General features: G+C 36.0%; 1 protein-coding gene across 4 annotated transcripts; it reads left to right on the top strand.

Annotated features, from left to right (window-relative positions):
- Positions 1 to 300: 300 nt before the first annotated feature.
- On the top strand, positions 301 to 14,791 carry LOC123877482. Of its 4 annotated transcripts, none has more exons than XM_045924279.1 (6): positions 301 to 419; positions 1,199 to 1,363; positions 1,948 to 2,763; positions 5,260 to 5,398; positions 13,862 to 14,067; positions 14,438 to 14,791. In XM_045924279.1, the coding sequence occupies exons 2-6, from the start codon at positions 1,244 to 1,246 to the stop codon at positions 14,693 to 14,695; spliced, it is 1,539 nt and encodes a 512-aa protein (XP_045780235.1). In that variant the 5' UTR covers positions 301 to 419; positions 1,199 to 1,243; the 3' UTR covers positions 14,696 to 14,791. The 4 variants fall into 4 exon arrangements, with proteins under 4 accessions (XP_045780235.1, XP_045780234.1, XP_045780236.1 ...); XM_045924278.1 differs by having other exon boundaries at positions 301 to 459; XM_045924280.1 differs by having other exon boundaries at positions 302 to 357.
- The last annotated feature ends 8,640 nt before the right edge of the window (positions 14,792 to 23,431 follow it).

Raw genomic sequence — 23,431 nt, 5'->3', positions numbered from 1 at the left:
TATTGTATTGTGTTTTGTTTGTCTAAGGAATCATTTAGCTTTCTACTAGTGAAAGAATTTTCAAAATCGGTTTAGTAGTTCCAGAGATTACTACATACAAACTTACCAACTTTACCTCTTTATGATATTAGTATAAATTAAGTACTTAAAACGCATAAAAATTAATAAACGCGAAAAGATAGAACCCCGGACCTCTCGAATTGGAGGCGGACGGATTAACCACTAGGCTTGATAGCACACAACACCAGCGATTTATCAATTAAGCTAATTAAGCCATTCATTCTGCACATTGCTTTAAAGTGCCTCGCGAACAGCACGGCTCTAAACTAAACGATGCATCGTTTAGTTTCAATAGAAGTAGTACTATTTCAATGAATAATAATATATAGTAATGTATAGTAATGTAGTACGTGATTAAGGTATAGATGTGTTTAGTGTGACTAAACTGATGACTAATAAGTAGGTATTGGTATTGTGTTTGTTTTGTTGTCATTTTTCGTTTACTAACGTTGGTCGTCTTTAAGGAAAACTTCTTCAAGTAAAAAACTAGTTAATAAAACGTGTTAAAAATTATAGTGATTAATTTTGTTAAAAAGCGGCCAAGTGCGAGTCGGACTACCTACGAACGGTTCCGTACAAGACATACCACATACTATTATATACTTTTTTTTTTAATTTTTTAATTTTTATGATTTCAACACTTCTTATTACAGTTTAGGAGATACAGCCTGTTGACAGACAGACAGACAATATGGACGGACAGTTTGATGGTCCCGTTGACATCCTTCGGATGCGGAACCCTACAACTCATCCTAACTCCAATTTATTGATCTATTAATTAAATAAAAAAATAAAACTAGTATAATTTTCCTCACAAAGATTTTTATCAGTTCAGTTCAAGTTATTTTAAACCAATGTCCGTAATGTACAAATTGTAAGTACCTAAGTAGGTTGTGTGTGTAATTTATACAAACATACGAGTAGCTTGGTAAACTAATATTTGGCTTAGTTCTTTACACTTCTAAAAATATCCAGACATGAGCAATGTTGCAGAAAATTCGAGATATTTTCTACAAATCACTTTTAGATTTGAACTGATTATGGTGTCGTAAAAAAACAGTTAAATTAACCAATTTAACCGACCGTCTTCTACTATTGAATTAAGTTAGTTCTATTTAATAGTTTATTTTCTTGTTAGAAATATAAACAGTTGAACTAAATGTGGTATCAAAAAGTGTAAAATATGGCGCTAAAAGTGGAAGATTTGAAAATTAGTGATGTGGTGAAATTGTTAGAGTTTTGGGGGATGGCAGAGTTTGTGGAATTTGTGAAGGAGAAGGATATTAATGGACTAAAATTATTAGTAAGTATTCCTTTTTTTTTGCTTTCAGATACAAACGATGATAGTCTAATGGTTCAGATGTTAACCTTCTTCTTCGAACTTTTTTTCTTTTTAAGCAATTTAATACCTATCACTTATGTCTTGATGTTGAAGGAAAATATCGTGAGGAATCCTGTGCTTGAGATTTCTCTATGATGTTCTTAAAGGTGTGTGAAATCTGCCAATCAGCCTTTTCCAGCTGAAGAGTCTTCCATCGCTGCGCTTTCCGATACAAGATCGCCATTGTAGGACCTTGGGACCCCAACTCAATCGTTTTTTCGAATTTTGTACCCTGCCCATAGCCAATTTTCCTCGTTGAGCTATGTCACTTACTTTGGTTCTTCCACGGATCTCCTCTTCTTCTCTCTGGGCTGGTTTCTGCAATTAAACGTTTCCGTCTGTTGTGCGAGTTGAGGATCTCCTCATTTCTATTTCTGATTTAATCACGTAGACAAACCCTAAGCAAAGCTCTCTCCTAGATCCATAATGATCAATTATTATTTTTTGTTTTAATGAGAATCAGGCTTGATTACCGACATACGCATAAAATTAAAATCGGTTCGCAGGAAACATCAGAAGGACTAGTGAATACATGGCGTCCAAACGCTAACGCTAAGAAATTAATACAGTTCATACAAGAAATAAAGCAAAACCCTCAAAAATATCTAAGCTGTATCGATGACGTCATCACGATCAAAGAGACGAATCTATGCAGTGACAGTCAGTATCAAACTGTAAGTATTAGAAAGATAAGCCAACAGGAAAACACTAACAACCGAGTAGAAGAAATCTTGAAAAAAATCACAGCACCAAAAAGCTTTCTATACAGACATCAAACGAAACGACAGAAAAGATCTGTAACTTCATACGTACCTATGAATGTTAACACAGAAAAGAAGCCCAAGAACTTTTTCCGACTAAGCTCATACGACTACCCCATTTTCGATCTAAAAAAGCGTTTTTCAAAAATAGAGAATTGTACTGATAGAGGTTACTATCCAGTCAATAAAGTTCCTAAAGAAGTCAGGCCTAAATATAAATCTATGAACTCTGCTGAAGAATTTACAGACAAACTACCAGAAGATCATTTCTATGAAGACTTATGTTACAATGATCTTAAAGAAGACAATAATACAAAAGCATTTAACCCTCAAAGTAACCAAGTGAAACCTTGTATGGTAAAAATACAGGAACTATTTCAATCGTTCAAACTACCATTTTTCAAAAAAGCTGAAGAGGAAGTGGTACAGAAATCTCAAGATATACAAGATGCAGGGAGAGAAAAGGATGCAAATATATATGAGAACTCTGTGAATATGTATGACTCTATACATGTGGCTACAGAGCAGGATGTAAATACTTTGAAGAAAGAAGACACTCATGTAAGTTGCTGACATTTTATTATATTTACTTTTCCTGTTTATTAAGTTGTGGGAGAGTGGGTGCTGCATATCGCATGTTGCATATTGTACTGTGTAATTAATTCATTATCTGTTTTGACAGATAGTGAATTAAGTTTCTGGTTTCTATAAAATAGATATTATGATTATAACTCCAACCTAAAGTTAGGGACCAAACGTTTCAGTATATAACCTAGTAAAACAATTTCTAAGTAGAAATTACTTACTTGTTATTCTCCTTTCCTACAGTTCGTTTACAAACAGAAAAGAATCCTGGAAGTTTCAAGTTAAATTCTACGCCAGAATGTTTGCAGTAAAGTTTAAAAAGTTTAAAACTGACTTCGGTCTGACTTGATCTTCCATAATATTGAATTTAAACGTATTTAAGCGTCCTTTCACATCAAACAAAATCATATTATCAGCCATTAATTAACCATCGGTTAATATTTTCAGTCATTTTTAATGTACTTAATGGTAACTTTATTTCCAACTACCATTTCTTTGTTCTGAGTTACCTCCTCCATTTAGCCGGATCGTACTTTTTAATACGTACCTTGGACGATGGTACGGAACTCTTCGTGTGCGAGCCTGACTCGCACTTGACCGGTTTTTCAGGGTTCCGTACCTCAAAAGTAAAAACGGAACCCTTATAGGATCACTTTGTTGTCTGTCTGTCTGTCGTGTCTGTCAAGAAATCTATAGGGTACTTCCCGTTGACCTAGAATCATGAAATTTGGTAGGTAGGTAGGTCTTATAGCCCAAGTACAGGAATAATTCTGAAAACCGCGAATTTGTGGTTTAAAAAAATTAAAATGTGTTTCAATTTTCAAAATAAGATAACTATACCAAGTGGAGTATCATATGAAAGGGCTTTACCTGTACTTTCTTAAACAGATTTTTATTTATTTTTATGCATAATAGTTTTGCAACATGTTGGAAAAAATACCCGAGTACGGAACCCTCAGTGCGCCAGTCTGACTTGCACTTGACCGGTTTTTTACGTTGTAATATGTTTTATTCTGTGGTAATAAACTTCTGATTAGTTTTTTATACTGTGGTAGCTCTTGACATTTTAATGTAAACACAAGTGAGAATATTTAACGCCCAAAAGTTCAAAAGTTTCGTTCTAGGTAATATCCGTAGCTACCTACGTATTTTGTTGGTGTAATTTTGTACATAGGGAATTAAATTACTAGATGAGCTCGGGTCAGCTGAAGATAATTCAATTATGTTCCGTGTAGTTGCATTATTAATGTTAGTATTAACTCGCTACTTTTGTAACAAAGTCGGTGTAATACATTTGCTGTTTTGTAACTTTTTTGGCCAATTGCATAAAGTAATTTTTAAATATGTACACATACATTTATCAAAAATTATCCCTAACTGTCAGGGTATACTTTCGAATCCTTCTGGCTTTGCAATGCAATTTTTAAATGAAAGCATTAAAAATTTAGATAGTCTTATTTATTTAGTCTTAAAGTGCAGGTAAAACATTATCATAAAATTATAAATAGAATACATAAATGGAATAAGAGTCAGAGCGTGCCAGACCTTCGTTATTTTATAAAAGCTGAAAGTTTCTCTGCGTATTGTCCCTAACACAGGGAGGAACGATCAGCGATTTTGGGAGACAACAGGTCATAAAGGTGTAAAAAAATCTTACGTTAAAGTATAAAGTCTAATTTTTTTATGTTTTTTCGGAATAGTAATTGTTAATGTACGCTGTGACTGCCCGTAAGTGGAGTTGCATAAGAGCAATAGAAAGTAAGGAACAACATGTATAATTAAAATGTGTAACTCTGTGGGCGGTACTATAGTAAATAAATAAAAAATAAAAATAATAGTATTAGAAATCACGTCATGCATTGTCAGACGTGATTTAGTTCGTGAAAACGTCCTCTTAGTTCGCTTACTTACAGAGGAACTTTACGCGCGTGAGAAGTGAAAATGTCTCTTCTAGTGCACATGTACAGTTCAGTGTGCTGCAGTGTTCGGGATTAAATCACGCTGTTTGTGCCGACTGCAGTGCTGCTAATGAATTGCGCTGACTTTGCGTCTCCGCTCCGCTTTATGAGTTTAAAGTTAAACGATGCTAGCGTTTCTTGGCTTCCCTTCTCGTAAATACCAGTTGATCCACCTCGGCCTAAAATTTTTCAAAATCCTGAAAGAAAACATTCAAAATTTATGTACACAGGGTGTAACCAGAACGCTAGCAAAAATACTGATATTTTTTGAAAGTTCAAAATATATTGCAAACAAAACATCTGACTGACGCTAGAGGTCAACGAAAGTTCCCTAAATAGGTCACTCGAAGTGAACACCGCTTCGTAGGTGGGGTATTGACCCGACTTTTGCACGCTATACAATGCGGGTTTGAAAAATATTAATTCACTAACGTTGTGACGTGATTGAAGGACAAATCAACAAACAAACACACTTTTGCATGTATATTATGGGTAGTGATGTGTTTGTCTCCAGGCAGGTCTGGCAGTGGAGGAGTACCTGGTGCCCGTGCAGGTGGAGAAGGACTACTGCGACGTGTGCCTGAAGCAGAAGGACGACTCGCTTCTGGGCTACATCATGAACTACTTCGAAAGCCGCTTTGGCATTCGACGAGGTAACTATCCAATTAGGTAAACCCGACTGCGCCAAAGCCAAAAAAAGGGTTATGATTTTAGCAGTCTGTATGTATGTATGTTTATATCCATCCATTCTGTGAGTTCCAACTTCCACCGTAGTGCCTAAACTACTGGGCCGATTTTGATGAATGACATGTCAATTGATTCGTTGTAAAGGTCCGAGTGATATAGGCTATATTTTTATAGGGAAAAAATTGACCTGACGGATTTTACATCAAAAAAGTGGAGGTCTCCAAAATTTTTTTGCTATTGTATCGAGTGGATTGTCAATTGAAAGAGGAAAAAATTCTGAGCTCATGAATGTAAACAACAACATTAAAATATACCAAGCGAAAGAAAAACAATTTTACTCTAATGTTTCAGTGTTTAAGAGGGGCCTCTCCGTCACTTGCTCCATACAAACGTAGTTCCAATTTCATTTGAATATTAAGCAACCAAAGTCCATGAAATTTTGCAGACATATTCTAAAAACTAATATCTTTGCCTGTGGTTTTCCAGATTTCTGTTAAAATATCTTGTTCAAATGTGAAAAGGTCTTTTCAGTTCGTTTTTTGGTAGGGAAGTCGTGTTTTTTAATTTAATTCATTACGACGTATTGGAGTAGGTATTTCGGTAGGTAAGTATTAATAAATCCGCGTAAAGCAATGATCAGCTGAATGATGAATACATCAATCGTGCGCCGCGGCGTTATTACATTTGGTAATTCCATTGCTCCAACGAGCTTTGGGCTCGGCCGATTGTCACACCGAACTGCATACATTGTTTCATTTCAGCGATATAAATATAAATGTTGCACTATTCATAACAACATGTTCCCACGTACAGTACAGTACAGTACAGTACCTATGCTGTCAATGTTTAATGCTTTAGACGCATCGAATCGCATTGAATCTATGTGATTTTTACATGGATATAGTTTAAGGCTGGAGAGTGGCATAGGCTACTTTTTTTTTCGGGCAAATCAGAGTTATGCATAAATACTACCATGTTTATGCTTAGGTAAGTTGTAAAATAAATTCTCATGCTATCCTTTTCCAACGGGAAATATTATGAAAGAGATAGCAATACAGCTTGTCATTAAGTTTAAAGATTCTGTACAACAGAATTCGCAAAATTATGGTTGGTAAGTATCTGCAGGTGAAAGGAATACCATGTTTTATTACAATTTTGTGCCCAGTGACATTTTTAAAGCTGTGGTTTGGTTCGGGACTGTGAAAGAAAGAGTGAGAAAAAGTGAGTTGTGCCACACGTCACCAGTTGTAGATACATTTCTGCCGTTTTCCATAATTCGGTGTGATAAGAGGAAAAGTTAAAGTGTAGTCGGAAATTGCTTTGAGTGTGATATTATTCATAGCCAGCGAATGCCCGTGTCTTTGCCTGTGTTCAAATAACCTTCAAATAAATTGCCAAAATCTTTCATTAAACATAAACTTCCTCATAAAAGTTCATTTTATTTTTATTACAATAGGTGTATCACCATCCTCATCAACGCCGCCTCACTACTAAGCACGGGTCTATCAGATTGAGAAGGAAATAACCATAGTCTACCACGCTGACAAAGCTTGGATTGGCAGAAACCTTTGAGAACATTATGGAGAACTCTGAGGCAGCAGGTTTCCTCACGATGTTTTCCTTCATCGTTAAAGCAAAAATACCCTTATATTTATGGAAGTTCACTCTTGTTGACTTCCTAGCAACAGATCGTATGACATCGGATGAACCAAATATCGATTTAATTAAACTACCTTTAGTAAATAAATTAATAATTTTATATCATTTTTGACAATTCAAATCGATATAAAAATAACCGATAGTAAAATAATGTTTATTAATATAATTAAATATAGGTATATATAAGTCATTTCGAATAACTCTTTGCGACTTGGTACTATACAACACTAGCTTCTCCTTTCAGCAAATGTTGCCTGGTAGAGATTGCTCTAAGCAAAAAGGCCGCCTTTGCACACAATTGTTTTTTCTGTTTTCTTCTTTCTGTGTTGTGTTCCTTTACATGTGTTTTTGTGTGCAGTAAAGACTTTTATCTATCTATATAACCTTACAGTACCTATTTAATAGTTCAGAATACCTATACATAACCCTGAAAAGTTAGAGGTATGCCCGGGACCGAACCGTCGACCCTCCGAATAAGAGACCGACGTTTCAACCACTGTGCTATACCGCTTAATAAGTGGGTATACTTGCATCTAATAGACGCTTACTTTCACATTCTCATGGCGTTTTATTTTTATTTTCAATGTCGGTGTCATATGGAGAACATGTGGCTAGGGATGGGAATGTGCACTTTATCGATAATATGCAAATTATATTAAGTAAAAGGCTGTATGGAAATAAGCGGCTTTGCATTTAGCAGCCCTCGGTAGTGTAATAGATACATTGTTTATGTTTTTTAAATAATGTAAAATAAAATACTTTTTATTCAATTAATATTTTACAAGTACTTTTGAATCATCGAATGCATCTACCACTGGTTCGGAATGCCTTTCCTACCTATATTGTATATTTACACTATTATTTTGTTGAATAAAAAGAGCAACTGCTGAGTTTATTGTAGGGTATTTTTTATGCCGATACAAGTTAGCTTTGGACTTCAATCTCACTTGGTGATAAGTGATATGCAATCTAAGATGGAAGCGGGCTAACTTGGAAGGGGTAGGTATGGCAGTTTTTATTACACGCTAAATTGCTTAGGGTGGTTGGTATCTAGCTACGGTCGTAGCCTCCCACTAGATTAGATCAGAGATAATTTAGACATTGTAAATTCCCCAACTCTCCCTTATAGCTCGTTCACACAGGCTACGTAAGCGTTGCGTAAACGTAGACGTAGCGCTTACCATTGCGTTGTGATGTATGGAACTGTATGAAACATGGCACACCACTGGCGTAAAGCGTGGACGGTTGTGAAACCCAGTGTGTTAGGGTTTATGCTCGTCACTGCGCACGTGTCACGTGTACGCAATCACGGTGAATCGAACCTGAGACCTCCCACTTATAAGACCACAGAGCTCACCACTACGCCAGGGAGGTCTTCAAAGCCTAATAATTACCATAAAGTAATATCGATTACAAACTATCGATAAAATATAGAATAATAAATGCCCATCACTACCAATTGTAAGCTTTTATTTGTGAAATAAACTAAATTAAAATGAAAAACAAAAACCCACAACTTGTATGAAACAATATCAGTAATGTTTCTGTTTTAGTGAAAGTGAACTGTGTTTGTGAGAAATTTTAAATATTATGGTCCAAGGTCCCAGTGTCGCCAGACGTTACTTATTTTTTGGGAAACGAAATGTGTGGGATAGAGTTTTGTTAGTGTTAGTGTGCGCATATCTGCTAAATTTTACCGTGGGGCAATTTATAAGTATCAGCTGCTAAAGGTACCTATGTAAAAAACAGTACTCACTTTTTTAAGTCTGAGTGTAGATTTTTACGTATGTCTTACAGAAGATTGTTATTAATTATTAAAATTCAATATGCCAGACAGTTTCCGTCGGCGATAATTTATGCCAGCTTAAAATCTCGCGAAAAAATAACAAATATAACCCTACAGTCTTAGCCGTAATTTTTATATTATGATACGTAGGAAAATCATCACTCAGGCTTTAAAAAAAGTGAGTAATACTTTTACGTAAATTTAGAAATTGATATCTTTAAATAGGCCCTCAGTAAAAGTTTGTTACGTACGTTAAGAGGGCTCTCTCCGTCACTCGTTTCCACTCGTTTCATACAATCGTAGTTCCAATTTCATTTGAATAATAAGCAACCAAAGTCCATGAAATTTTGCAAACATATTCTAGAAACTAATATCTATGTCTGTGGTTTTCCAGATTTCTGTTAAAATAATCGGTTTCAAAGTTACGCGGTCTTAAAAATTTTCATACAAATCTTTGAGCCCCTGTAATTTTAAAACCACATATTTTTAGAAAAAACTAAAACACCACAGACACAGATATTAGTTTCTAGAATATGTCTGCAAAATTTCATGGACTTTGGTTGCTTATCATTCAAATGAAATTGGAACTACGATTGTATGAAACGAGTGGAAACGAGTGACGGAGAGAGCCCTGTTAAAAGTGCATTCTAACTTCTCATACACACACTAATTTCGTGTCTCAAAATAAGTAGCGTCTGGTAACACTGGGATCTTGGACTACAACCTCTACAGACTATGCTCGTAGAAATTAGTGAATTGTGGTTTTCCAAAAATTCCAAACTAAATGAACGAACTAAACCAAACTAAAACTATTTCGGAGCTTTGCAAACAATTCGTAACTTTATATTAAATATTACGTTAACTAATATTATTGAGCGATTTCCAGTTATTATTGTAGACTTTGAAGTGCTTAAAATTAAATAATTTGAAAATACAGAATTGTAGGGCTAAATCAAATCAGGTATATTAAACTTTTGTCCTCTGCTTCGTCAGCGTGAAAGTCATTAAAATCCCACTTTTGTGCTTGTCTATATGTCCGTTCTGTTTGTCGTGTCTGTCAAGAAAATCTATAAGGTACTTCCCGTTGACCTAGAATCATGAAATTTCGAAGGTAGGTAGATCTCATAGCACAAGTAAAGGAAAAAATCAGAAAACCTTGAATTTGTGGTTACATCACAAAAAAAATTATATTATGTGTTTGAATTTTCAAATTAATATAACCATACCAAGTGGGGCATATGAAAGGGCTTTACCTGAAAATTCTAAAACAGATTTTATTTATTTTTAAGCATAATAGTTTTTGATTTATCGTGCAAAATGTCGGAAAAATACCCGAGTACAGAACCCTCGGTGCGCGAGTCTGACTCGCACTTGCACGGTTTTTTTAATAAGTAGGAAATTCGGTCGAGAGGCACATTATAAAGTGAGTCAGTTCTGAGTCAACACTAGTAACCTCTTCGCTAATACAAATTAACGCCAATTTAAACCATTTAACAACAGAATTCGTTGATATCGTCTGTCTGGTAGCCACCTACTATATTGACGCCTGTTACCGAGCGAGATTTTTTCATGATAATGAATTAATGAAAAAATGAAATTTTGGGGTAAATTATGTTATGTTATGACAACTTGTACCCCTGAGACTCTACTAAAAACCGGAAAAAATAATTATGTCATTACCATCATCATCATTATTTCAATTTTCAATCCAACGCCCGGTCTACTACTGAGCACGGGTTTCTTCTCAGAATGAAAGGGTTTAGTCCACCATAATGGCCAAGTGTGGATTGGCAGATTTTTACACCTTTAACATTATTGAGAATTCTCAGCGCAGGTATCCTATCGATGTTTTCCTATTTGATTGCCTAAATCACACATAAAGTTATTCTGTTTTAAAATAAAATAAAATAAAAATATTTTTTATCCAATTAAGCTTTTACAAGTACTTGTGGCCACGTAGAGAAGCTCCAAGCTGTGTTTTATGGTTCTAAAAAACCAGCCAAGTGCGAGTCAGACTCGCGCACGGAGGGTTCCGGACTCGGGTATTTTTTCCTACATTTTACACGATAAATCAAAAACAAATAAAAATACACACAATACACAAAAATAAATAAAAATCTGTTTTAGAATTTACAGATAAAAATCCCTTTCATATTGTACCCCCCTTGGTATAGTTATCTTACTTTGATAATTTAAACACATTTTAGTTTTTTTTAATGATGTAACCATAAATTCGCGGTTTTCAGATTTATTCCTGTATTTGTGCTATAAGACCTACCTACCTGCCAAATTTCATGATGCTAGGTTAACGGGAAGTACCCTATAGGTTTTCTTGACAGTCACGACGGACTGAAGGACGGACAGACAGACAACAAAGTGATCCTAAAGGGTTCCGTTTTTTTTTTGAGTTACGGAACCCTAAAAATACCTACTTAATTTATCGTAGTAGCGTCTGTGGTTAAGTAAACAATAACATTATGAGTGATTAATACTTAGAAGTAATTTAATTATGCGAACACTGAGACAAGTTAGAACAAAGTTAAGACAACAGAAACTTTCTACAGTGGTGACGGAAGCTAAGTTTAAACTTAACACAGTATATTAACATTACTAACTTGAAACTTTGCGTTTCTATTTGCTTAAGTTGTGCGGGAAGGTAAATACTAAGAGAGAATTTAAGACGCCTGATAGAAAATAATAGCAAATATTTTAACAAAAAATATTCCTAAAAATAATGATTAAATCCTTAAATTAACAACATTACTAAAATAGCGTCAACATATAAAAAGTGTTTTTTAAGTTCATAAGTAAGCAGTAAGGCCGCCTTTGCGTACAATTGATTTTAGTTTTTAGTTTTCTTGTGTTTTATTGTTTTGTGTGCAGTAAAGTTTTTCCATCTATCGACCTACATAAGTAGGTGACATAACTGTTCATGGGAATCTGAGAAATCACGACACACCTATTAATTTCTTGAACTTTTCTACAAAATTTCATTGGGTTTGATTTATAAGTAGAATCAAACTTCGTTTACTGTAGAGCGCTTTTAAGCCTCAATAGCTCAACGGTTATAGGAGCGGACTGAAATCCGACAGGTCGGCGGTTCAAACCCCACCCGTTGCACTATTGTCGTACCCACTCCTAGCACAAGCTTAACGCTTAGTTGGAGGGGAAAGGGGAATATTAGTCATGATTAAAAATGGCTAATATTCTTTTAAAAAAAAAAAAATATAGAAAAAACTTACCACCTAACAAATTACAATCATAGTAGGTATCATGCTGGAGATATTACATAAATTAATACTATTAGAAAATGAAAGACTGAAAATTATTACTATGAAACAATCTACAATTCCTAGTGAATAGAAAAAAACTAAAATAATGTGCTGGTGGTTTAAAGTGAGTGTTCCACTGGTCTACAATCTAGGTGTTCGAGTCAGTGATGGAGTGCTCGATTTTTTTTATCGGATGTTTCATTGCGTTACCGACGTTATAGCAGGTAAGAAACAGACTGACCGATTACCACTCATGAACTGTTTAGGGTTCCGTACCTCAAAAGGAAAAACGGAACCCTACTTTGGTGTCTGTCTGTCTGTCAAGAAAACCTATAGGGTTAGTATTTGGGCTACTTCCCATTGAACTAGAATCATGGACAGGTAGCTAGGTCTTATAGCATAAGTGGAGGGAAAAATCCGAAAACCGTCAATTTTTGCTTCAATCACAAAAAAATAACATGTGCCCATAAACAAATAATTAGCATTTACAATTTCGAAGGGTTCCGTACAATCGTACAAGAAATAACACTTTATTTTAATTAAATTGATATGGCAGCCATTTTGAAATTTTTATTTGTTGTTAAAGTGGCGATAGAAATGTACATTCCGTGAAAATTTCACCTCTACATATATTACGGTTTACGAGATTCATCCCGCTGACAGACGGATGGACAGCAGAGTTGGTAATAGGGCGGGACGTTTCGGATACTGAACCCTAAAAACGTTGCTAGGTAACCTATCGACAGATTACGGATAGATTGAATAAATATATGTATTGATTTCAGCCATTATAGTTAGACCTATCATTTTAGTTTAGTTTGATGTGTGATTTTAGTTTAGATAACAGAATTAGCCACAATATCATTATTTTATCTCCAGGGTAATTGATTTCTAAATCGATCGCTTTAATGCATCTTCCTCATAATGCAAATAAGTACATAAATATTTGCGGTACCGGCAGAACTAAACGTTTCTGCTTGCTGTTGAGGAATTTGTTTATTCAACTCTTGAATAAACAAATATTACTGATGAACTTAAATGGAATATTGGATATTCCTTGTTTGACTATGGAACCTAATTATAACGCTTATAATGTACTAGTGTTTATTTATTTACTAGATAACGCCCACGTGGATTTAGGTTTTCAAAAATCCCGTGGGAAATTTTTGAGTCTTCAGGATGCAAGGATGTACTAAGTAGATGATGTCCGCAACTTCGTCCTTTACGGATTTAGGTTTTTTAAAAACCCAAGGAAACTCTTTGATTTTCGCGACCAAAAGTAGCCTATGTCCTTCTGTACCAAACATACCAGACAGACAGCTGTCTGTGTCTGTACACACTTTCGCATCTACATATAATATTAATATGGATTACTTATGGACAGTAGGTAGGTATAGATACATTATACCTACCTGATTCGCTTTAATCACACTAATATTATAAAGGAGAAAGTTTGTATGTGTGTGTGTGTGTGTGTGTGTGTGTTTGTGTGTATGTTTGTTACTCCTTCACGCAAAAACTACTGGACGGATTGGGCTGAAATTTAGAATGGAGATAGAATATACCCTGGATTCGCACATAGGCTACTTTTTATCCCGGAAAATCAAAGAGTTCCCACGGGAATTTTAAAAAACCTACATCCACGCGAACGAAGTCGCGGGCATCGGCTAGTAGTAAGATAAATAATAATAAGTCACCGTAATTCTTTCCAGAAACAAATGATGCCGCCCAATCAGAAGAATCGGAAACGGAGCCATCTTGTGAGCGGGAATGGGAGCGGAAGATCAACATGGCTGCCAGGCCACTTCCGGTGCCCGTGGAGAACGAGCCTTACTACATGAACATAGATAGAACTGAGGCCGAGAACCTCTTGACTGGTCAGCCTGATGGAACTTACATCTTGAGGCCTTCGAGTCAGGTGAGGATTTGTTATTGCATCGCAGTTATTTGTAGAAATTCTTTTTTTTTTGAAAATATTACAATAAAACTTAAGCTAGCCGCTAGTCTTATCTAACTTATACAAATCATGCCCGCGTGAATGGCGCTAAGAATACTGGCTGCATTTCCGCGCTGGACAGCCAGACTGATCCTTTGCGCAAAAAATGAGCCAGCCCTTCTGTCACTCGATCAGGCTAGAACTGTATCGTAAAAAAAAAATTGCACTAAGACTCCATGACCCCAGGGTCTCCATGGCAAACGGAATAAATCTCTAGATTCTGAGCTGTGATTAATTATCATCATCATCATCATAATCAATCGATCATCAACATAAATCGTATGTGTTTCAGCCGAATCACGCATACACCCTGAGCGTCGCCTGCGCAAACTCGGTGCACAACGTCGGAGTGAGGAGACGTCCAGACGGCCGCTTGGCTCTCGGCTTCGCGCGTCGCGGTGAAAGAAGCTTCACCAGCGTCACTTCCCTGTTACGTCATCACAAAAAACGACGCTTGCTGTTAGTAGCAGCCGGGGGACTGATCGGAGCCACCACGCTGAACGAAACTCCTCAGTATTACCAAACGCCTAGTAATATTCCTATTTTGTGACAATGAGTAATATTAAACGGCAAGGAATTATCTCAAATTCAAATTCAAAATATTTTTATTCAATTAAACTTTTACAAGTGCTTTTGAATCGTCAAAATAATCTACCACTGGTTCGGAATGCCGTTCCTACCAAGAAGAACCAGCAAGAAACTCGGCGGTTGCTCTTTTCAAATATTCAATTTACAATAATATGCCATACTGTATACAAGCAATTGCAGCACTGTGTATTGCTAGAGCTAGTCAAATCCAAGCTTTTTTGTCATTTACATACTATTAATAGATTAAATTTATCTGGCACCTATTCGTAAAGAAAGTGCACTAGCAATAAAATTGGGATGATGCCTATGTCAAAAATAAATTATTTCTTAGTAATTATTCAATACAGTCTTCCATTTTTGCAAAATCAACGTTTTAAGTTTGCTAACCATTTTGAATTATCGATTTAACTAAAAAAGTACGGCAAGTTATGTCAATTTCTTTTTAAGTGTATTCCATACAAGCTTCCATATTAAGTTTGACGTTTGATAAAAAGTCGCTGATTTGACTAGTCATCATCCCCATTGCAGGAGTCAGCGCTCATTGTCATGTCAATGAGGCACTTTCCAGTGGCTCGATGACGGTAAGTTGTTAGCTACAATGTCACGATCGCAATTAAGTACCTCTTATAAATACAATTGTATGAGCTTTGCCTTGGAGCTTATAATCTTTGGACAGTCCACCTAATAGTAGGTAATAAAAAGTTTAGAAATATGCTGTTCAGTTAATTTCTGTAAGTTTTAGTAACTAGAACTTGTAGAAATTGACTTGTTGAGAGTGTTTATTCAATACAAGTGACTTGCAAGCATTAGAAATCAAGTATTGTTGGGTAGGTATTTTCTCTTAGATGAATTATTTTCTTGATTAAAATAATTCTTAAGAGAAATTATTAGGTATTATTACAATAAACATTAAAATAATTGTTAATAACAATTTGTTGCTAGTTTTAAGCTACCTACTAACTGTTAGTTTATGAATCTCAATAAAAAAGTTAAATAAAGCAGTGTTTTTTTCCTACCCGTTAACCAAAAAAACCGGCCAAGTGCGAGTCAGACTCGCGCACCGAGGGTTCCGTACTCGGGTATTTTTTTTGCAGGATAAATCAAAGACTTATGCTTAAAAAAATCTGTTGCTCCGTTGTAGCGTGATTCTACAAACCAGTAAACAAACATAATTTCTTTGATAATATTAATTAGGATCCTAAGTCTTTAAGGTAGGTCTTTAACCTATTTATTGCATCAAACCTGGGTAATAAGGGACAGAGCTCCCCGTCTTAGTTAATTATATCTAATTAGGGGGAAATTTTCAGAAATCAAAAGGTTTAATGGCTCATCGCTGAGCTATTCTAGATTCCATTGTCTTTTATATGATCTATTAAGCTCTTTCGATCTGATTAAATTATCTCGCTAATTATCGCTGACTTGGGGCTTAAAGATTTTGGGGTAAGAATTTTTTAATATCCCTTTCAAAATATAATACGTCTTTACCTACGAAATAGGCGATTTTTGAAAACAGCATTTTCAGATTTAATTATCTATGGAGTGGCGCGCAATTCGAAATTCAAATAAATTAGATTTTACCCACTAGTTACTGGATGCTACCCACAACAACGTTAGCGTGGATTTAAGGTTTTACCGTGAGACCTTTTTGGTTTTCTGGGATAAAAGTAGCCTATCCCGATAATATCCGAGATGCAAGGTATCTCTGTACCAAATTTCCCTTTCTACCGAGAGGAACAAGCAAGAAATTCGGCAGTTGCTCTTTTCAAATATTCAATTTGCAATATTATGCCATGTGTACCTAATCTAATTGCAGTCCCACGCATTGCTGGAGCGAACTGCGTGTCAAGTCACACTATAGGTAGATTTTAAGGATTCTGAGAGGAGCCATCTAGTGACAAGAAGATGGCGCTGTTTCAATTCCATACAAAACGCAGTTAACTTTTACGCGATCGAATAGGTTAAAAATCTCCCACTAGGCACACTGTCAACCAATTTCTAATGCTACTCCGAAGTTTTTGGTAAAAAAAGTGCCTAATAAATAGACGACGATAATAAATGGTAGTAGCTATAGCAAATTGTTGTAGTGGCATGATGAGTGCTGCGGTTTTCAAAATGGTGGCAAATCAATCAAACGTAGCGCTGTTACTTGTAGGTACGTAGGTACAGGGAGTGGGTGTTGCTTTTAGTTGATTAATGATCGATAGCGTGAATGTGATATTGTCGAGCTTTGTAGGTAGGTACCTACCCTTTGTACTTTCTTAACGTCAATGCCCAACAACGCCATAATTATCGCGATAATCAACGCGTTAAACTGAGTGGTTACACTTGAACGGTTAACGTCTATCTAATGTTGCGGCTAGATTAAGGGTAACGTCAATGCCTAATAACGCCATAATTATTGCGATAATCAACGCGTTAAACTTGAACGGCTAACGTCTAATGTTGCGGCTACATTAAGGTTATCGTCAATGCCCAATTACGCCATAATTATCGCGATAATCAACGCGTTAAACTGATAGGTCACACTTGAACGGTTAACGTCTAATGTTAGTTGAATGGGGGTTAAAAAAGTCTAACGCTAAACGGCATTGTGAATGCCGTTGTGCGTTGATCGTGGCTACATCTACGTTTAACGGGAAACGCCGGTTAATGTGGCCGAGACATAAGAATTTCACGTTGTTTTATCCACTCTATCGTCATCACTTTCTGACCAGGTTCAATTTTCAGCTTTCAGACCTTGACCGTCAAGGTCTACACCCGTAAGTACGTAGGTACGTATTGGAAACTCCACCGACACGTACGAAGCGATTGGCTTTCTCGTATTAATTCCAGCCCCTAGGATATGGAATGGCCTTCCGGCAATCCGTTTTCCCCCTTAATGCCAACTTTCAAGTCAAGAGTGAATAAAGATCTTCTAGGCAAGCGTGCTCCATCTTAGGCTGCATCATCACTTGCCAGCAGGTCTGAAAAAAGACGCTGTGCTGGCGGTATACATTGACCAAGTACATTCGAATTAGGCCAATATGTACCGACTCTTCAGATGATTGTCTCCCATACATTTTTCCATTTACGACAGTCGTTCCAAGTTATTTATAGGTTTATTTATTGACCTTCTAAGAAAATCGAGGTCCTAAGTAAACAATATCCCTTTATCTGTGAAAAAATGGGCGCCGAAGGTTTTTCTTCCATAAAGATCATCCGATTAACCTCTCACCTATTGTGAAATCTTATTTGTATTCGGAAAATTGGTTTGATAAAAGGGAAACTGTGACATTTTTTGAACAGGTTGATTTTCAGTAAACGATCTTAGGCAAGTACCTATACTTACTTATAATTTGAAACTACCCCCAAAAGGCAATCGAAACATATTATAAGCTTGTGAGATAATATAATAGGTATTTAGTTGATTCCCTTTCTACCATTTCATAATATAATATGATTCCGTAGATAAAAGCATAATCTGAAAGGCTGTGTGAACATGAAAGGAAGGCGGATCAAAGATGGTTGACAGGCTTTCCATTCCGTAGGCGTATTTACGAAATACATATATGTTTTGTTTGTTATAAAAACACTAGCTGAATTACATTGGCTTTAGACGAGGCAATTTTTTTTTTTCAGACAGACAGACAACGAAGTGATCATATAAGGGTTCTTTTTTAGAGTACCGTACTCAAAGGATAAAAATAGAGCCATAATTATAATGTCACCCTGCTGTCTGTCTGTCTGTCTGTCTGTCCATCTGTCTGTCCGCTATTCTCTAGCCCGTAAACGAAATGAGTTACAAATCTGATATTTTTACCCGACTGCGGCAAAGCCAAAAAGAAGGGTTATGATTTTAGCAGTCTATGTATGTATGTACTCGTATGTATGTTTGTATCCAGATTCTGGGTGTTCCACCGTAGCGGCTAAACTACTGGGCCGATTAGGGCCGATTATAATTAATGAGGTGTCAATTGATTCGTTGTAAAGTTCCGGGTGACATAGGCTACATTTTATAAAAAAATTGACCTAACGGATGTTACATCAAACAAAGTAGAGGTCTCCAAAATTTCTTTTTTGGTATTGTATCGAGTGGGATGTCAAATGAAAGAGGAGAAAATTCTGAGTTCATGAATATAAATGTACTACAACATTAAACACAGCAATCGACAAGAAAACAATTTCACTATAATATTTCAGCGTTTATTAAGACTATCGCAGTCGGGTTTTAGTTTTCAACTTTATCATGTTCACAGGCAACTTTAAGTTAAGTAGTATTAAGCAAAGAAGTGTTATCTATATGAAAAAGTGAAATAGTCCATTTCTAGTATTGACTGTGTACCGGACGCCAGATATCAAAGCGTGTTGAATGAATATTACCTATAACCCATTATAACTAGATAAGGGATGATAATTATGAATTAATTGGACCATCACTCAATGTTTAGTCTGATGCTGGGCCTTGACCCGCGACTGAACACGATATCTGGCGCATTTCCGCTGATTGCTCCGACAACATGTAAACAGGGTTATGTAAGCTACGTTCACATCAACACGTAGACACTAGCATGGCGCCGGCTGCGGTGGTTATAAAATGTAGAAATAGACGCTATCATTGTAGATAGGCACGTTCGGGCCATAAAATCTAGGTTAAAGCGACCAACTATTTACAGTTATATAGGTACACTAAAAAGTATATATAAGCTCATGGAAAGCTCAGAGCCACTCAGCGGGCGATGGTTGGGAGTTTCTCTATGTGATCAAGTCAGAAATGAAGAGATCCGTAGAAGAACCAGATTAACTGACATAGCTCAACTAAAAACCGATTTAAGTTAGGGGTCCCAGGGTGCTGGAATAACGACCTCGTATTGGAAAGCGTAGCGTAGATACGCTTTCCAGCTTTAGTTCAGAATTATTAATCATATCAGGCCATAGATATGTTGTCAGGCTAAGCAATTACACTAATGTTATACAGGCGAAAGTTTGTGCGTATGTGTGTGTGTATGTTTGTTACTTCTTCACGCAAAGACTACTAGACAGAATTGGCTGAAATTTGGAATGGAGATAGATAATATCCTGGATTAGCACATAGGCTACTTTTTATCTCGGAAAATCAAAGAGTTCCCACGGGAACGGGTTTCGAAAAACCTAAATCTACGCGGGCGAAGTCGCGGGCATCGGCTAGTTAATTATATTGGCTAATTATACTGAGCTTAAGCTAAGATAATCAAAAAATTAATGGATGATTTATTTCACGCATTATGTTCATTATTGATTATTTATTTATTTTGATACGTTATTTATATTTTTGATCGCTCTTATTCGTTACTCGTAGCCCTGGATCCCTAATTTTCTCAATCTCCTTTGATAAAACCTAAGTTCGATCAACCGTCCAATTACCGATTCGGGATAACGCAGTAATAAGGCCGATTGACTGATTCCGATTTCCAGCCTCCATTCACCACCATCGAGTAATTTAGGTAAACTCATTTACTTTTATTTTATTTATTTACTTGTTCAAACCACGTTATTGATTGCTGAAAAGAGCTGATAACTTTCAAACGGCTGAACCGATTTTCTTGGATTATAGCTAAGAACACTCTCGATCAAACCACCTTTCAAACAAAAAAACTAAATCAAAATCGGTTCATTCGTTAGGAGCTACGATGCCACAGACAGATACACAGATACACACGTCAAACTTATAACACCCCTCTTTTTGGGTCGGGGGTTAAAAATAGGTATGTACACTAATAACTTTGAAGTGTGTTTATGTTTATTTCTGCATTTCGTTTTTCAGCTATTTTCTTTCAGTGCTTCAGTGCTCTTTGCAGCTTACTGTATATTTCCATCAAAGTGATCAAAGGTTGCTGAGAGATTGATTCCAAGAATAAGACTGCGTTTGCATTGACAGGGCTCTCTCCGTCATTCGCTTCATGCAATCGTAGTTCCAATTTCATTTGAATATTAAGCAACCAAAGTCCACGAAATTTTGCAGACATATTCTAGAAACTAATATCTGTGTCTGCGGTGTTTTACATTATTCTAAAAATAGGTAGTTTTATTATTACAGGGGCTCAAAGATTTGTATGTAAATTTTTAAGACCGCGTAACTTTGAAAGCGAATATTTTAACAGAAATCTGGAAATCCACAGACATAGATATATAAGTTTCTAGAATATGTCTGCAAAATTTCATGGACTTTGGTTGCTTAATATTCAAATGAAATTGGAACTACGTTTGTATGAAGCGAGTGACGGAGAGACCCCTCTATATTTATTCCGACATCAATTAGGTACATTTCAAAATAATTATTAAATAGATGTCGAAAATTGCTCGAATTTCATTGTGCGCCACATCAACCGACCCTTATGAATTACTAGATGACAGACAGACAGATAAACATAATCGCAATATTTATTCCAGGACACACTTTTCATCCCGAATTTCTTACATTTCCTATTGCTGTTTAGAAGTTGTGTAGACTGCCTAGGCAAAGTATGAAATAAAAAATATTTTAGGCATTGCCAGAATATTTTTTGTATTCTTTAGAATACCTAGGTATTTTATACAATACCAGATTATACAGATAGCCTGTGACAATAATACTAGTAGGTAATTAGGTATAGATATAGATTGTGAGTAAAAATATAGGATTCTATCTCATTGTCTAGTTGGTTCTGTTTTTACTGGTAGGTATATAATTAGCCCTTTATCTCTCCAACCCTCAATACAGCATCCCTTCCAATATAACAGGACGGAAGCCAGATAATAGGAGTCCCTTTAACGGGATATCTGATCAGTTGTGGTTTGTTTCTCAAAGGGACTATTAATGTCCTTCGTAAAAAATAGTGCATAGTTATTATATAAAATTGTAAGAGCTTTTTGAAACACCATTTTAAATGAATAAAGTATTTTGAAAGTCATATCCGTATTGCGGTCTAATCTCTACATAGTATTAAACAAATCCCGGCTTCTGTCCCTCTGTACAGTAGTAAACATCGAGTAATACATAGTAAAAACGTGAGCGAAGCGAGCTCAAATTTTTTAATGCGACTACAGCCTTGCGAGCTAGTATATTAGCAGTTCGGGCTTTTACAGTTTTACAGGTATTATTCAAACTAAATTAGTGTTGACAAAATGAAAGTATTGATAGTGAATTTTCTACCACACGTGCTGAGAGCGGGAGAAGAAGAAAAAGTAAAATGTAAGTAACTTTTTCATTTGTATTTTAATATCTTTTAATAGAGTGGTATCCACCTAACTAATGCCTACCCTGGCATCGAAGCCCGTGCATACCACTGGATATAATAACTCTATCCACGGAAAGAAGTTAGTATACGGCTCTCTCTGTTACGTAATCCCATACAAATGACAGAGACAAAAATCTCAGTGAGCAACACGTGGGATGTTAACCATTTTGGGCCACTAACTAGTTACCAACATATTTTCAAAAAACATTCGAAATTCAATTCGGAAATGTTTTCCAAAAAAATTCCAAATTCAATTCGAAAACATAGTTTCGTTTGTGATTGGTTGGTGTCTCAAAATGGTCAACGCCCACTGAGATTTTGTACTGGATTTCCTATTCTAAAATTCAAATTCAAAATATTTTTATTCAATTAAACTTTTACAAGTAAGTACTTTTGAATCGTCAAGTGCAACCACTGGTTCGGAATACTTTTCTTACCGAGAAGAACCAACAAGAAACTCGGCGGTTGCTTTTTTCAATGATTGGATATACCTACAATATTATGCCATGTATAAAAGTAATTGAAGTCCCGCGCATTGCTGGAGCGAGTAAAATCCACGCTCTTTTATCATTTACATAATTTTCGGTTGTATATATATGGTTTTTTAAGGAGCATAATTTTAATAGTTTTTTTGAACTTGTGTAAAGGCAAGTCCAAAATAGATTGCGGAATTTCGTTATAAAAGATTATACCCATTCCCACAAATGACTTTTGGACCCTCCTGAGGCGGAGCGTAGGAGCTGCAAGCATATTATGGTGTCTACTTTAGCCTAATATGTAGTTCGTCAATTTTCTTGCAGGGCTCTCTCCGTCACTCGTTTCCATTCGTTTCATACAATCGTAGTTCCAATTTCATTTGAATGTTAAGCAACCAAAGTCCATGAAATTTTGCAGACATATTCTAGAAACTAATATCTGTGTCTGTGGTGTTTTAGATTTTTAGTTTTAAAATTACAGGGGCTCAAAGATTTGTATGAAAATTTTAAGACCGCGTAACTTTGAAACCGAATATTTTAACAGAAATCTGGAAAACCACAGACATAGATATTAGTTTCTAGAATATATGTGCAAAATTTCATGGACTTGGGATGCTTAATATTCAAATGAAATTGGAACTACGATTGTATGAAACGAGTGGAAACGAGTGACGGAGAGAGCCCTCTTAACTGATTGTCTTACAACTAACTGACTTGTTTCCGTGCATAGAGTATAGAATCCGTTACCGATAGCCGATATGCGATCGGATCGGATGTGCCAATAAAGCCTGTAAGTCGTAAAAGAAATTTCGGCGGCGAGTGCAGTAGCTTAGTGACTATAACAAGAACTACCGATTCGCCTGTTCTGTTATCAGTACCGGCCACATCGTAAATCGGTGTCGTGAAGTAGGGTTGACAAAAAAAACTATTTATTTTTTATTTATTTATTTTCAACACTTACATCTAGCCTTACACGGAAATTCTTAATTC

This window comes from Maniola jurtina, chromosome 24, assembly GCF_905333055.1.
Source record: "Maniola jurtina chromosome 24, ilManJurt1.1, whole genome shotgun sequence".
In the NCBI taxonomy this organism is placed as follows: Eukaryota; Metazoa; Arthropoda; class Insecta; order Lepidoptera; family Nymphalidae; genus Maniola; species Maniola jurtina.
Note: the sequence above shows the minus strand (reverse complement) of the source record. Positions and strands in the feature narration are given on the sequence as shown.